This window comes from Mus caroli, chromosome 14, assembly GCF_900094665.2.
Source record: "Mus caroli chromosome 14, CAROLI_EIJ_v1.1, whole genome shotgun sequence".
Taxonomy (NCBI): domain Eukaryota; kingdom Metazoa; phylum Chordata; class Mammalia; order Rodentia; family Muridae; genus Mus; species Mus caroli.
Genome location: NC_034583.1, coordinates 78,137,538 through 78,154,506, shown reverse-complemented (window position 1 = coordinate 78,154,506; position 16,969 = coordinate 78,137,538). Strand labels below are relative to the sequence as shown.

Genomic DNA, 16,969 nt, shown 5'->3' with positions numbered 1-16,969 from the left:
ATCACTTTTATGGTGTTTTCCTGAAACAACTCCTGTTGGTAGTGTTACCATTGGATTGGTAGGTTGTGTACTATTCTAAATAGTATTTCAGCTTTATACTTGATTTCCTTGACTTTGCTTTTTAAGAATTAGACCATACAACATGCTACTCTCAGAACCTTATACATCCTCGTTTTCACAGGTGCTTGAAATGACCCCCTTTAGGAGCCAGCTGAGTTGTAACTGGGGTGATACCTCCCTCCCATTGTAGAATAATAGCAAGTACGTTTATTTAATCAAAGTCAATGTGTATAAACCTGTTCTTTTGGAAGGTAGGATTTGTACCTTCTTTGAGAGCTGTGTAGTTTTGGTATTTAATTGTAGTATCTGTCTCTGGGATGGCAGTGTTGGTCATTAACATGGCTACCTTCTCTTGGTATACACAGTTTATGCTTCTTTCAGGTATATCCCCATTCCCCCTCATTAGGAAGGGACATGTTGGTAAAGACAGATAATATGGAGTACTATTTACACTGACACATTTTTAGTTGAGATCATCATTATGGTAAAGTAATGAATATAAAGCTGTTTCAGTAGATCAAAATGAGTGCAAATTTTATTCTGTTCAATAAATGTCAAATTTAACTATGTAACACTTACATGTTAGATGACAATTGTTAGCACGTCTTCCTTATAACCGTGAATGAATAGATTTAGTTTCCTGTTTAAAAATGTTTGACCCTTTCTGTCTTTGAAAGCTCTAATGCTCCAATGAATAAGGAAGGAGAATTGGAAATTGAATATAACTACCTGAATACAAATTGCTGCCCTGCCCTTGATGACTAAAACAGATATTTTTCTTCCTAAATACTTTTTTCTTTTGAACTATGCTTTGTGTGAAACTAATTTATTCATTTTCTAAAGTGGCCTTGTTTGTCTAGTAAGGAAATCAGCCAAAGAGGTCTCAAATAAGCTACAATGAAATTGAAAAGTGTCTACTGTCACCACTGGTGATAAATCAAAGTGTTGTTAAAGATGCAGATAATCATTCCAGTACACTCTTCATCGTTGCTAGAATTATTTAAGTTCATTAAGCCAGCAAAGTACTTCATTATCTATTTTGCTGCATACTAATGGTAAATTTAAAGTTACAGCATTTTATATACCAAAAAATTCTGAAAGTCATATTTAAATTTTTATATCATTATGGTGTGACTCTGGATATTGAATAGTACTAATTATTAATTAGGAGAATATATTTATTTTACCCCTATTAGGTTTCTAATTTGAGGTTCATAAAACCAAGAGATTTTAGTAAATATTTAAAACTATTGCATGCAGGGTAACTTTTGTCTGTCTTCTTGACAAATAGATTAAAACAATACATATTTTTATTGCACCATCAGGAATTTAGTTTCAAGTTAGCATTGTAGAATGCACTCATTAACTAAAATAAAAAAAGCTGTTATAAATTACTGACTGATTTTTTTTTTTTTCATTTGCAGCATTTAAATATTAGAACACTGACAGATGATATGGTAAGGCTATCTTCAACTTTCCCTTTGTTATGTGTTTTAACTGTGTACTGCTCTTAGAATACTGTATTAACACTTTTGAAAATGCCAAAACCAGCATGTGCTAAGAATGTGTTTATGGTGCTAACATAGGAGCTAGACCTGGTAAAATACATTAAATTGTTGCTTGTATGCTGTGAAAAGGAATAGTCAATATGTTAATATAAAAATTTTGTTTAATTACAAATTGTTAGTCAACTTTGAATCATTCAAATCAGCTCTCATTCTTTGAGGATGAGTTGCATATTTTCAAAAACAGGTAGGAAAGGCAGCTAACGACACAGTGGCTTGGGAGAGAAGTGTAGTTGCTAATTAAAGTAACGCAGGTTGAATGCCATGAATGTGTTTGAGAAATTCTGTTTGAAGCTGGGAAGCAGGCACACCTGCTTTACTTTCAGGTTAGTATAGGGTGTCAACTACATAACTAACGTCTTGGCTGTGCGGTCAAATGATTCTTCCTTAGAATGACACTTCTCATACATAAATACACAAGGTCATGGGAAAGGCATGATAACGGTAGCAGCCACAGATAATGGAAAACTCAGTCAGTACCTCACCGGCTAGATTTGGTATTCAGCATCACTGACAGACAGCAAGTGCAAAGTGGAGTGCAGTCAGGATGTTTGTCATCTTAAGTATCCAGAGTGCTGGCTTTAGCACCTAGATAAAAGGTAGGTGTGTGAAAACGAAAGAGACATAGATCTTGACATGAACAATTTAAAAGTTGAAGTATAGTGTTGGTATATTTTCCTGAATAGTAAGGATCTTAAGAGAAACATTTTTAGCATAATTATCTAAAAAAGAAAAGTATTTATGTGAATTTTTCTCAGCAGTGCTGTGCATAGTCATGACACCTGACACCAGGCAGATATCCCTAAAACCCAACCTAATCCGATTGAATTGTGACATGCAGGTTCAGAGTCTACTCTATCATAGGTGGGGAACAATGGTGGAAGACGTCTGAAGGCTCTGAGGTCAAACACACACACACCCACACACACACACACACACACACGCCAAACATGCACAGGTGCACACACGCAGAGAACTAGGAGACTTCCTCCTTAGGTATAAACTTGGATAAACCATGATGGTATGGTCTGCTACACACATAGGCTGTGCAGTATATGCCATTATACATGCATTCCATCATTGACTGTCCAGTCAGGTGGAGCGTGACCAGCCTAGTGCTTAGAAAATGACAGTGATCTGGAACACTGACGAAGGTTGTACAGTGGCTTCTCTCCCTGTCCAGTAGATGCTATTTTCATTTCACACTTGAGGGCATGGAAGCAGAGAAGGGTTTAGTACCTTGTCCCAGGGATCTTGTTCTGCTATAGCTTGAATGCTGTTCTACTTTCTTTCAGTCCCATACTCTTTCTGCGCTGGCTCTCACTTCGTTTTTACATGAATACCTTCTTCCTCTCCCCACCTCCCTGTTTTTGTGGCGATGAGAATTGAACCCACGATAATCATGCTAACCACTAAGATGCCTACTCAGCCTCTATAAATGAATGGCTTCTTAAAGTCAGCAGTAAAACCAACTGTAATTTTTATGTTTTATATTTGGATTTTATGAGAATGTACCATGCTGTAATAGCTTTATTGAGATACAATTTACATAGCATTCATTTCATCCACTAAAAGTTTATAATTAAGTGGCTTCTAGCATATTCACAGGAATTACCCACCACTGTAAGCTAGTTTAGAACATTGCCCAGATTGTCAGAAGAAAGCTCTGTACCTGCCTGTGAATACTTACTGCTTACTTCCCTCCAGCTGACCAGCTCTGGGTAACCACCAGGCTCTTCCATGACTTGCCTGCTTTTGGTATTTCAAATAATTGGAACAGTCTGTGGTAATTTTTAACTAAAAAAAGAATGACTTTCTAATTTTAGGGTAATCAAGGTTCATTCATAATGCTTTGTGAATCAAACATGTTCAAGTTACAAAACATAGTAGAACAAACATCTTATCACATTGTTTAAAGATAAAGGGATGGCTCAGCTGGTAAATTGCCTGCTGTGTGAGTATGAGGTCGGAGTTGGATCCTAGCACCTGTATAAAAAGCTTCAAGTGATGGTGTGTGTTTGTCACCTCATCAGAGACAGGCAGATACCTTTAAAACCTATGAAAGTCTAATTGGTGACCTCCAGGTTCAGCGATAGACTGTGTCTCAAAAATTAAGATGGAGAGCCTAGCAGTACACACCTGAAATTGATCTCTGGCCTTCATGTACACGCACACACGCTTACACACATGCACACCACACACATCCTAGTGCTATAAATATCAAAATATTTGGTAGCTAAGTGCATCTTTAACGTGGCACTATTTCCTGTTCTCACCAGTTTAAACTTTTGGAAGGTAGAGACAGTGAGACAGTGTATTTAGGAAATATAAGTGGGTTTATGAATTTGTGCTTAGTCTATCCTCTCCTTGGATGGGGCCAACTATAGGCTGCTGTTTGGACACGATGTATCCTTCCTTTCATTTAGATCATAATCTCTATATTTTTGAGGTTTGTTCAGACTTTGTCACAGTGTGCTTTTCTTTCAGATGCTGTTCTTTATTACATGGCCTTTCATGCACACTGCAAAGCCCAGCCTTTACTAATTCAGTGTAGAGCCAGCCATGGGGCGGCAGCGTCAATAGACCACTCTAGACAGTATCCTTGGCGTCTGCTCTGCAAATGATGGGTTCCTCCCCAGTGAAAACTTGTTTCATTCTTTCTCCCTCCTGTTCCCTTTCTTTGCTTCTACTTCTTGTCTGATGCTTGACTTTGACAAGATCAAAATATTTGGTAGCTAAGTGCATCTTTAACATGGCACTGTTTCCTGTTCTCACCAGTTTAAACTTTTGGAAGGTAAAGACAGTGAGACAATACATGTTTCATACTTTTCTAAAGCACCTGACTTGACTTTTATTGGGTAATTTTGTTTTTTTTTTTTTTTGAGAGGGTCTCACTTGGTAGTCTGGACCTCACTGATCCTAAACTCAAAGCAGTTTACCTGCCTCAGCCTCCTGAGAGCGGATGCTATTACAGGCATAAGCTCCACATCCTGGCTCTGTAGCAAGTCTTACAGTTTTCTCTGATGTTGGCCCTGCCCCAGTTACTCTGGCCATCTTCCTTCTTGGTCCCCATTGCCTCGATCCCACCTTCATCTCTGCTATGCACATGGATGGGTAGCTCATCTCCTCACCTGGATACCTGACTGCAGCTTCTCTTTATCTTGTGCTTTGTCCTGTTCTCTGTGAAGGCTGGGGCAGGAGTGTGGAGAAGGATGAACTGGCTGTTATTTTTGAGGAAGATAATGAGCATTACTGTCTTGAACAGGAGAAGAAAAGATTCCTTTTTTTCCGTGTTGGTGATGGATCCAGCGAAAGAGCAGTGCACTTGGAGGCATGAGAGCCTTGTTGACAGTCAGAGCTTCCCTCCTGCCATGCTCAGTGGCCTTGATAAGCTAAGCACTTGCTTGATCATGTATTTGTAAAGCGCAGCTTGTTATAGCTTCTCTTCTTTCTCTTGGGGTTCTGGTGGCTTCTGTATAGTCTGAAGCAGATTGAAGCACTGCTCCCAGTTTTGTGCTTGCCTGTCCTCTTGTCTCCTTTAATAATTGCCTCCTGGTATGCAGACAGAAACTCAGTGTGCCACATTTGCTGCAGGGCTGTACAGGGGAGGTGCATACATGATGGCTGAACTATGATAGGGCCATGGGTGCCAGGGTATTTTGAGGGCTCTTTAAAGGGTGCCTAGCATGTTAGAGTTTAGGGAAGCATTGGTGTTAGATGCTTTGATGCCTTGTGGGCAGGATGGTTGTAATTAGCTTTGGGCTTCTCCAAAGCATATATGCTCCATGTGTGCTTTAATACAGAATTTCTTAATGTGAATAGCTGTTTTGGGGCTGAACAGGAGAAAAGTCAGGAGAATATTTTTCTGTGGTCCTACATTAAAGCAACAGTATCTTAGAAACATGGATACTATAGCAGCCAGCACTAATGTTAGAAGCTCTGCCCTTTGGCTGGGGAAATGCCTCAGGGGATAAAGTGCTTCCCCTCCTAGTGTGAAGATCTGCAGTTAGATCACCAGCGCCCTGAAAGCTGGGGGAGGGAGAGCAAGTCAGGGAGGTGATGTCAGGGATGCAAAATCAGGGGAAATGGGTGGAGGTGGGTAAATCCTTGGGACTTAAAAAAAAACAAGGTGGGGAAATAGAGGAAAACACCCCAACTCAACTGCTGGTCTCCACAGGCCTTGCCTGGGTGAGTGAACCTGCATAATTGTGCATGTCACACCTCTCCCCTCCCCTCCATACAAAGGAAACCATCTCATCCCTTTAGGTTGCTTTGTTAAAGGTCCGCAAGGGTGCTTCTTATTTCAAGGCTATTTTGTGAGTTATCAGAATTGAATTTGTCAGGCAGCAGCCTTGTTATAGGAACAAAGGATTATTGCAGTGCTGGTTTCTCCTTAAGTAAACTTTAAGTAGTGTCCTTTAAAAACAGATGTGAACACCTTCCTCATTTAAGAGAGCAGGTCGGGTGGTAAAGGAAGGAACCATTGCAGCACTGTTTCCTTTGAAGACTTGGGCTTGTAAGGTTTTCCTCAGAAGTAAAGAAGTAGGGAGGCGGGAGGGTGAGAGGGGAGGAGGCACTGGGCATGGGAGGATAAGGAAGAAGAGCTGGCCGAGGGCCTCAGGCTGAATTACCCAGATGGCTCTTCACTGAGGTCTTCCAGCGTTTAGGAAGTTTCAGCTTGTTTCCTGCAGCCATCTTCAGTATCTCTGCTGGACTCCTTATTTCTGTTCTGCCACTGCATAAAGATACACATTTAACATTCTTTTCCTTGTTACCCATTTGTGGTTGTAGCAATGGCATTCAGACATCTTTTTGACTAGGACCCGTGGTAGGGTGTGAGGTTTGCTTTTGTGTTTCAGCCCACACAAACCTACAGGCTGATTTTCAGTTGGAACCAGAGTTTCTATAACTAGCATGTGCTGTTTCTCAGCATAATGAACTCTGATCTTTTCCCCTCTATTTCTTTCCACGTTTCTTCACTCTTCTATACTTAAAAAAAGAGAAAGATGATCTAATCAACTAAGTGGGTTTGATGACCCACAAATAGCAGCTAGAGCTAGAAAACAAATACTGGCCTGCAGCGATACTGGAGGAAGTCATGGTGCCTTTCCATTAGCATCTGGTCTTTGTTGCTTGGGTTTTTCTTGTGGAGAGATAGGTTACGATGACAGCTATCCCCAGTTATTGATGCCAGTTTGTGTAAGCAATTAACTTTCATGATTTGATATCTGTTTACAGGTATTGTTCAAGGGACAATCAAGTAAAAGTGCTTAGCAAACCAAAGCAGATATAAAAGTAGGTTTGATAAGTATCTTGCATGTTTCAATTGGATGCATTATATATATATATATATATATGTATATATATATATATATACATATATATATATATACATATATATATTCCCAGTCTTAAAGTCTGATATTTGAAAATATTTATAATTATGCATATACTACAGTCATAATTTGAAACACCTTTGTACCCAAAAGGTCACCTCTGTGCTCATTTGTGGCTACCATTCTTTCCTTTATCATAGGTCTTGACAAACCCTTATCAGCTATCTGAGCTACAGTTGAGGTTGAGAATTCACATAAGTAGAATCTCACAGTGTGTTGGACTGTGTTTGCCTCATTATTTTCACACTTCTACAGAAGGCTTGCCTCTCCCTTCTTTGGGGTTATTTTGTGAATAAAGTCACAGTGAGCATTTGCTTATTCTTTTTTGTAGACATTTGCTTAGAGGGGGATCATGTGCTAGGTATATGCTTAACCTTAGAAATGGGTAGTTTCCCCTGATGCCTGATGATGGTGACAGGCTGTGTGCTTAGTTCTCACTGTTGTTTACAATATCTATTACTAAATAAACAACCATTCAGGTGATCCACTTCTTATCATTTAAGTGAGTCCTGCTAGTTTACCTTTCAAAGAATTTCTTTTTAAAACTTTGTTTTCGAATTTGCAGACTTAATGTTGCTTATGGTATTTTCTTATCTTTTTAATGTAGGGTATATTATCTTTTTCAAACCTGATAATGATAGCTTGTGATCTTTAATTTTTTTCTTCTTTCTTGTTTAGTTTGGTTGAAGTGTTTCAATGTTACTGATTATTCCAAGAACCAGTATTTTACTAGTGACTATAGTTACTGTTCACTTCTATACATACATTAGGTTTTTAAAATTACTTTGTCTTTTAAAATTTATTCTCTTGTTTCTTAAGGAGGAAACTTAAAATACTTGTTGCTCATATAGAAACCTCATGCTTTAAGCTTCTGTTTGAGGAATGTGATAGTGTCTGTCAGCTGACCGATGTCTTCATTCGGTTGGAAATTTGTTTTCCTTTGTTTGAGATAGTTTCACTGGGTAGACTTGGCTGCCCTAGAACTTGCTCTGTAGATCAATCAGGCTGGCCTTGAATTCACAGAGGATTCGCCTTTGCTCCTGAGTGCTGGGATTAAGTGCTTGTGCCACCACTACTCTGCAGTTGGAAGTATTTCGTAATTCCTAGTTAACATTTCCTTTTTACTATGGGTGTATTTTTAGTCACTTATTCTTTAAATCTCAAATAGTTGGAATTTTCCTAACTTTTCATCCAGTTTGTAATTTTCTTCGCGACAGGCTATGGTGTGTGTGATTTCCAGCCTTGCCAGCAGGTTCTGCTTTATGTCTCACACTGTGGGCTGTCGTGTTGTGTATTCTTCTGCTGAATGTGTCTGAATAGTGCATGCATCCTGAGAGTTGATGTTCATGTTTTCTTCATCCTTGGTTTTCTAAGAGCTTTGGGTTTTCTCCTTTCATTTTGGTCACTTTTACTTTCTGTGTTTGAGCTTTGCAAGTAAGAGCATGTTGTTGTCCCTTTGTATCCATTAGGATTGGTTCCAAGTCACCCTGCAGACCCCCAAGTCTACAGTTGCTCAGTTACTTGTGTAGAACATGCATATCCCCCCGTATACTTTGATCAGGACATCAGGAGAACATGAAAGCCATGGTTTCCTTCCTTCATGGCCTCCCCATTTCCTGGCAAGAGCTGAGCCCAAGGATGTGGGAGGGAGGGGTGGGAAGTATATGGTGGGTACCCTGTCCATAGGAGTAAGGACATCTTCATGTCCACAGAATACAGGCATCTCTGCAAGCACCACTCAGGTAGAAATGAGGATATCATTTTCCTTCTTTTGGAATTCCAGAGTTCAAAGGCCAGGCTCTGTGAGAAAGAACCCCGGGCTCTGGGTCTTCTCTCCTGGCTGTGGCCTTGCCTAGAGGACAGTAACAAGAGCACATCTGTTCATAGTCCACACAGAGGCAATACACCCTTTACTTTATTGTCTTTTCCTTTGAGTGAGCACACATGCATGTGTTGCCATAGCAGGGATGGGAGGTCATAGGATAACCTGTGGGAGTTGATCCTCCTTTCTACCCTGTGGGTTCCAGGCATTGAACTCAGGTTGTCAGTATGGTGGGACATACCTTTACCGGTGGAGCTGTCTTGCTGACCTGAGACACCTTTAAAGAACTGCGCCACCGCCCACCCCCCAAAACTAAACAAAACAAAACAAAAAAACCTACTTGGCTAGTTTTAGTCAAGTTTTCTTCTGCAGCTGTTTGCCTGTGGAGGGCTGACCATGCAGCAGAGGTGTGACTTTGTAATCATTATGAAAGGACTTTTTCAAGTTCATATTATTAGTCATTAATTTTTACTTCTTGCAAATTTACTAGGTTTATCTATATTACTTGATGTAATTATTGGTTTTCTCTTTGAAGAATAGAGGTTTCTTGTCCTCAGGAGACCAAATTTCCCACTTTCATACTCTTCTGACCTCTCCTTTTCTTTTCTATTATGTGTGTGTGTTTTGTCTTCCTGTCTTCAAGTGTTCTCTCTGCAGCTTCCTCCTGCGGCCCCTGCTCTCCTCTCTCCGTGGTGCCTTACGTGGATGATCACCTCTGAAGATTGCAGCTGCCATAGATACCTCTGACCTTTCCTTCAGGAGAGACAGATTGATTCGCCGACCTACCTTCATATGACTGTCCCATTTACTCTAGGGACTGGAGGGCCCTTCTGTAGACCCCTCCCTTATTGAGCCACTTGTTTTTATTCTCACAGTCTCTCTACCCTCCCAGTGTTCCCTTTTGATTATTTCTTGACTCTTTACATTCTTTCTGCCAGTGTCCTCATTTACACTTGTTTGGACTTATTCTTTCTCCCCAGGAAGCTCTGGCTTGCATGGCAATCAGTTATCTATCTATATTGAATTGTGCATATTATACTCCATTTGAAATGTCTTATTTGTGTCTGTTGTCTATAGATTGTACCTTAGCTTTTTTTTTTCTGAAAATATTTTTTCCTATAGTATATTCTGACCACTGTTCCCCTTCCTTGACTCCTCCCAGTTCCTCCCCACTTCCCCATCCATCCAACTCCAAGCCTTTCTCTGCCTTTCTCTCAGAAAACAGATGAAAAACAAACCAGAATAAAACAAGGCAAACAGAAAAACAAAATAAAACAAAGAAAAAGCACAAGAACTGTCCCCCCCCCCAAACCCACAAAATTAAAAACCATAATGGATAAGCAAAAGACAAATAATGTCTTTTGGATAAAAATGCCCAAAGAAAGCATTGTGCAACAAAGGATCTCCATAAATACCATTATGCTTTTTGCTGTTGGCACCTACTGCTCAGCATGGGGCCTGTCCTCAAGTGGGGTTTGTATCCAGTGAGATTCTCTTAGAGAAAACCGACTTTTCCTTGTCTAGCAGTTGCCAATTGGAGGTAGCTTTTGAGTTAGGGATTGGAGACTCATGTCTTCCTCTTTCAGCACTGGGACTGTATCTGGCCTAGACCTGTGTCTGCTGCCACAACCTGGGAGTTTGAATTTGTGTCCTGTTTTGTCTTGGAGACTCTGTTTCCTTGGTGTCTTCATTCTCCCTGCCTGAGTCTCTCTGACTCCTCTTCTGCAGAGTTCCCTGAGCCCAGGGGGAGTGGTTTGTTGAAAACCTCCCATTTAGGACTGAGTGTTCCAAAGTCTGTCACTCTCTGCACTTCGTCACGTTGTGGCTTCTGTGAAGTCCCATTGACTTGGGATAAGGTGAGAGGACAGTCCCCTGTAAATGATCTGTTATGTGATGGGAGCAATTGTAATGGTAGACAGGAGAGAGAATGAAAATTCGCTACCTGATTCCCAGACAGTGAGTCTATTCGGTTCTCAGGTAGAGAGTTTTGCTAGGCACAGATGACTGACACAAGGAGATGGGGATGGGGTAGGGATGGAGGAAAGCTCCATCCACAGAAACCTTTGCCAGAGTCCTCAGGGGATGGGGGTAAGGTGGGAGGGCAGACCCCTGAGTGAGGTCTGCTATAGGACTGGGAACAAGACTCCTCCTTTAGCTTGTTAACATGACTTATAAGCCTTCCGGAGTAGGATCCTGTTTTGTGACTTGATATAAAGCCCTCAGACAATATGTGGCTCTTCAAGTAATAGAATGGTTACTTAGGGAATATGGTAACTGGCTGTAAGCTTATGCTAGAGGCTCGGAGCTCTTCAGTGGAATATATGTTCCCATCCTGCTGTTATGGCCTTCTGGCTTTTTTGTGCTCCAAATACATTTAAGATACAATTTTAAAAAACTAAAGAAAATTCATAACTAGGGAATTATGATTGTTCCCCCATATGAAATATACATTTAGTACTGTATAATTGTTAGCTTGTACTCAGAATGTACTAGCTATGTAAATGCTATTCACTTAAGTGTCCTAGTACTTTTATTAACATTTTAAATGATGGGGACAGAGAGGCAAGAGAGTTCTAGTGACCCGGTTACAATCACCGTGGTAGCCAGGAGACTCTAGCAGGCCTGTCCCAGAGAACCTGTTCACGAGGAACCTTGTAACGCTGCGGGAGGAGTCTTCCTTTCCCTGCCAAGAGTGCCAAGTGCAAACTCCAGAAGTGGATCTTATTTTGTCTCTCAAGCCATCTCTGGATAGATGGCTCAGTTTTAAAATGGTATCACAGCCGTTAACTGTAACCCAGAGAAAGTTGTTGTAATTGTGATGGCCTCCTATATCTAAGGAACTATGATGGGAAATCAATTATTTCCAACATTTCAGATAAAACGAAGTATCTGTATCCCAAAGGAATAATGATATTTGGAAGATGCCAACAGGTAAAGGATGTGTGATTTGTTTTGGATGTAAGAAAAAGCAACTTCTCTAAGGATGTCTTTTCATAATTCTGACTACAGCTGTGGTTCCCAGTTCCCTCCCTTTAAAGCTCCCACGGAGACAAGGGTCTTGGAGCCAGCATGATTTTGCTTGGTTTTAGGGGGAGTTTCATGAGTTCTTTGAGAAACTCTTTTTTTCTGATCCCTTGCTTCTCACAGTTCTGTTGCCAGACCACTTTTGCAGATTCTGTATTTTCTTTATGCTTTTTTTTCCCCTCTGAAAACATTCCTAGAAAAGTGTAGCTTTGTAGGGTGGGCTCAGTCTACTAGGAGATATTCTAGCTATTGTGAGATATATGTGGAAGTAGATATCATTTGTAGGAAGGAAGAAAACTTAATTCAATTTATTTGAATTTATGTCTAGCTCTTGTTAACTTTAATATATAAGGGCTCAACCTAATAATTATTTTACTGGCCTAATAGGGTAGGAGTATTTCTCTACGAAAACTTCATTTTGTATTTTACTAAATTTTTGTTTTCCTTTGTAAGTTAAAAGCAAATGATAGAAGTGTGGTTTTATTTTTGTAGTTATTCTGCCAACCTGCATGTGGAATATTCTCTTAGGTAAAGGAGAAATATCAACATGGGCCAGTGCGGCTCTGTATGTGTATTGAAACAAGTTCTATATGATCTCAAGTGTTTACTTAGTCAGGTGGGCCTTTCAGAGCCCATTAATATGAGTTAATTATGACTTCCTGTACTTAGGTTTTCAGCAGTGGCTCCTAAGTGCTATCTTAGGATTTTTAAATATTTATGGAATGATTTAGAGAGCTTCTCCTCAAATCAGAAGAAATGTGGGGATGAGATCAAGAGCTTTCAGATGTAACAAAGATGTAATGAGTGTGCATACTTGTTTATTCATTTTTTTTTGTCTACCTCTTCATTAAGCATTTATTGAGTGTCTAGTACTCTTATAGAATATAAAAGTTTATAAGAATGTCTCCGCCTGGGAACTCTGGGCAATGGATGGCCACTCAGGATTTGCAGTATGGTGTGACAATGGATGCTACTGTATGTAGATTCTGTAGATTCTGTGGGTTCTGTGGAAGTAGCAGGGTCAACTTGGTCTTGGGAAGACTGCAGAGAAGATGACTTTTCAGCTGAGCTGTGAAGGATAGGTTGCAATTTAGACTGGCAATTGTGTAGGTATGAATAAAGTGGATTGCTAGTTGAAGTATGTAAACTCGGTAGTTAGGAAGCAGTTGTTGATATCTTTAGATGATATTCGTGTGTAATACTCAACTATGTCACTCAAAGTGCAATATTTACAGAGCTAATTTACATTTTATCTCATGTATAAATATTAATATTTGAGTTAGAATTTTGGTGTATTAAATTGGTTTTTCGTGCTCTAGTGTGTCTCTTGTGCATATTTTCCTTACTACTGGTGTTAGTTTTGTGTTACTATACCAAGGTATTTCCATTTAGGAGGGAGTTCATTTTTGTCTCACAGTTTGAGAGATTTGCATGACAACTTGGCCTATTGCTTTGGGCCTGAAACAGCACAGTGCCTATGGCAGCAGTATATATAAGAGGGGCCCTTTTTGCTCCAGGGTAGTCAAAAGGCAAAGAGAAAAGAAGGGGCTCAAATGTACTTCCAGTGACCTAACTTCTGCTTGGGTCCTGTTTCCCTATGGTGCCACCTTTGCCATGAGCAAAACCAAACCTTAAAACATGTGGGCTTGTGAGACATTCAAAATACAAATTTCATTTTCTTGCATCATGCTTCCTTATATATTTTTTCTTTTGAGTCTTTTTGAGTAGGAGGGTTATACTGTGAATTACCAGTGTTGGGACTAGTATGGATTTCTTATTCAAAATGTAAAACTCATAGTCACCCAGTTCACTCCCTGTGTGCTTAAGACCATGTTCAGTCTCAGGGTCACTTTGTGAATAGAATACCAATCCTTTTCTTCAGGATTAAGTGCCTATTTCAGTAAGTGCATTTGCTAACATACAGATTCAGATTAGTATACTTGCCATGAAATTGAAAGCTTGAGATCTGGAGGTATCTCTTGGAAAGACCACTATTAAACTGTACCACAAACTGAGAGCTGAAGATTGAATTGACATCACTTAAGCAAAGAAGATGTGATAAATTCTAGATACAAGGAAGAGATGACATTGAACATGCATGTTCAGGAGTTTGGGTTAGTCATTAAATCTAGATCTCATGTTGTAGGTGGAGAATGGTAAAGAGGTTATTTGGTAAGGAAGAAAAGTTGGAGTCAAATTGATATAAGAATCATACTAAGACATTTGAACATAATCTTTTCACTGATGGGAAACATTGAGAGGGGTGAGGGCGACGACTTGCTTTGTGTTTAGTAAGATAAAAATCAAGTGTGCGAATTGTTGGGTTAACAGGCATAGAGAAGCAGGGAATATTTGGACGCTGATCAGTGATACAAAGGGCCTGTACTAGGGTGATGGCAGTCTGGGGAGAGATACCTTGATGAGTTCTAAACCACGGGGCCTTGTGATACATTTTTGATTTTTATTAATTATCACAATTCAGGATGGTTAGTTAAATAACAGGTCAGCTTTCACCTTACACAAATAAACATCAGTCAGAAATAAAAATCCATTCCTATACCCAGTAAGAACCCCTTTGTCTCCGTCTCTCCTCAGGTCTATTTATTCTTCTCAACTCCTCCAGACTTCCCAGACCCTCCTACTTTGCCCTCTGGGACTCAAAAGTCATCTAATGCTTTCTTTCCTTCTTTCTCTAATTGGAACCTAGAAGGTCTTTGATGGCTTTATTTCCCTGGTGGCTTCTTCCTTCAAAAGCTCCCAGTTCCTTTTGAGTATGAGCCATCAGAGCGCACAGCCTGTTATACTTCTTGCTGGTCTCACGCCTAGGTCTTCCATCCCTCCCTCTGCTTCACTGATGGCCTTAGAACCTGAGTGTCTTTCTTCCCTTTGACCATCCTTTTTGTTAGCATGATGCCTCCACCTACCAGGTAGGGATCTTAACCTGGAGCCTGTGCCTCACCAGGTAACTTGGAGGATTTTATGATATATTTAGAAAGGTTGAATCTTTATTTTTGTTAAACTTTAAGACAAATTTGGTGTTTTTCTGTATTGCGAATATTGGGGAAAAATAACATTTATTAGTGCACCACACCAAAACACAAAGGCCAGTACCACAGAGTATTTTACTCATGACCAACAAAAATCAGATGTTTCAAACCACATTATAGTTATTAAAAAAGTTCTAATTATGGCTTATAGTCAATATTTTTTAAAACTAGACTTGTCTTCATCTCTCATGTAGTTCAGTAGAACATATATATTAAAGCTTGTTAAATATTTGCATGGCTTCATTTTACTTTAGTTTTCCTTGTGCATGTGTTTGTATGGCTACATTATACATATATATGTATATATATATATGTATACATGTATGTGTGTGTTTGTATAGCTACATTATACATATATATATGTATAATATACATATGTATAGATATACATAATATACACATATATACATATATACATATACACACACACACATATATATATAATGTAGCTATACAAACACACACACATACATGTATGTCTTAGTTAGGGTTTTACTGCTGTGAACAGACACCTTGACCAAGGCAAGTCTTATAAAAAAACAACATTTAATTGGGGTTGGCTTACAGGCTCAGAGGTTCAGTCCATTATCATCAAGGTGGGAGCATGGCAGCATTCAGGCAGGCATGGTTCAGGCAGAGCTGAGAGTTCTACATCTTCATCCAAAGGCTGCTAGTGGAAGACTGACTTCCAGGCAACTAGGGTGAGGATTTTATGCCCACAACCACAGTGACACACCCATTCCAACCAGGTCACATGTATTCCAACAAGACCACACCTCCAGATGGTGCCACTCCCTGGTCCAAGGATATACAAGCCATCACAATGTATATCACTTAATATTTATGTATGTCATTCAAAAGTAGTTTCGAAAGATCTTCATACTTAGCATTTATTGCTATATAGTCCNTATCCTTCAAGTGTCATGGCATAAAGTCATCTGTAGGTTCTTGGGTCAGATATAGGAAGCAGTCTAGCATAATTGTTCTGGTTTTGCCATGCTTTAAGCTAAAATATTGGTTTAGACTATTGTTCTCTGAAACCCTACAGTGTATATCTGTCCCCATCATGTCCCTTTGACAGGAATACTGTTGTAATTCTTTGCAGTCTTCAATTTTTCCCTCTGTAGGGTCTGCACAGACATTTCCCAGACAGAGCTACTAGCTGTAGGATTCGTGCTTATATGAGCCTTTTTTCAAGCCATTAAAGAAGTTTTATGAGCATAATTAAGGATGTTCCTCATTTAGCAAGTTTAAAAAAATGTAAAAGTTAAATATGAATAAAATATTTAAGTTGATTAACTTTTTTAGAGGAGTGGCAATAAATTTTCAAAGGAGCCTTTGACTAACTTACAGAATTCATAAAATGTAGATTAACATCTGGAAAGCCCTTTTGTGATTTTGAGGATATTGAAGTTAGAATAAGTTGTTGTTAAGATTGTGCCTCAGATAGAGATAGTCATCCCACCTGAAGTCATCAATGAACATCTTTTCCTCCATATATATATATATATATATGTATATATATATATATATATTTAACTTTTTATTTCATGTACATTTGTGTTTGTCCTGCATGTAAGCTGTGTGAGGGAGTCAGAGCCTCTGGAACTTGAGTTCCAGATACTTGTGAGCTGCCATGTGGGTGCTGGAAGTTGAACCCGGTCCCTTGGAAAAGCAGTCAATGCTCTTAACAGCCTGCCCCTCTGATCTATCCCCAGTGTGATATATTTCTGCTGTGGGTACGGGGGGGAGCAGTCACTAGCATTTAGCAAGGGTGCCTTAGTTACTGTTTTATTGCTATGAAAAGACACCACGACCAAGGCAATTCATAAAAGAAAGCATTTAATTCAGGGAGTGTTTACAGTTTCAGTGGCTTAGTCCATTATCATTATGGCAGGGACCATGGCAACATTTAGGCAGGTATGGTGCTGGAGAAGTAGCTGAGATGAGAGCTACATGATGAGTGAGTAAGAGAGAGGGAGGTTGGGAGGGATGGAGGGAGGGAGGGAGGGAGGGAGGGAGAGAGAGAGAGAGAGAGAGAGAGAGAGAGAGAGA

The 16,969-nt window shown here is 39.7% G+C and overlaps 1 protein-coding gene across 1 annotated transcript in view; it reads left to right on the top strand.

Moving 5' to 3' along the window:
* Diaph3 (diaphanous related formin 3) overlaps window positions 1-16,969 on the top strand; it is a 473,693-nt gene that overhangs the window by 23,907 nt on the left and 432,817 nt on the right. The window contains exon 2 of the mRNA XM_029469353.1: window positions 1,485-1,517. Coding sequence (XP_029325213.1) covers window positions 1,485-1,517 — 33 coding nt within the window. The remainder of the gene's footprint in view (window positions 1-1,484; window positions 1,518-16,969) is intronic.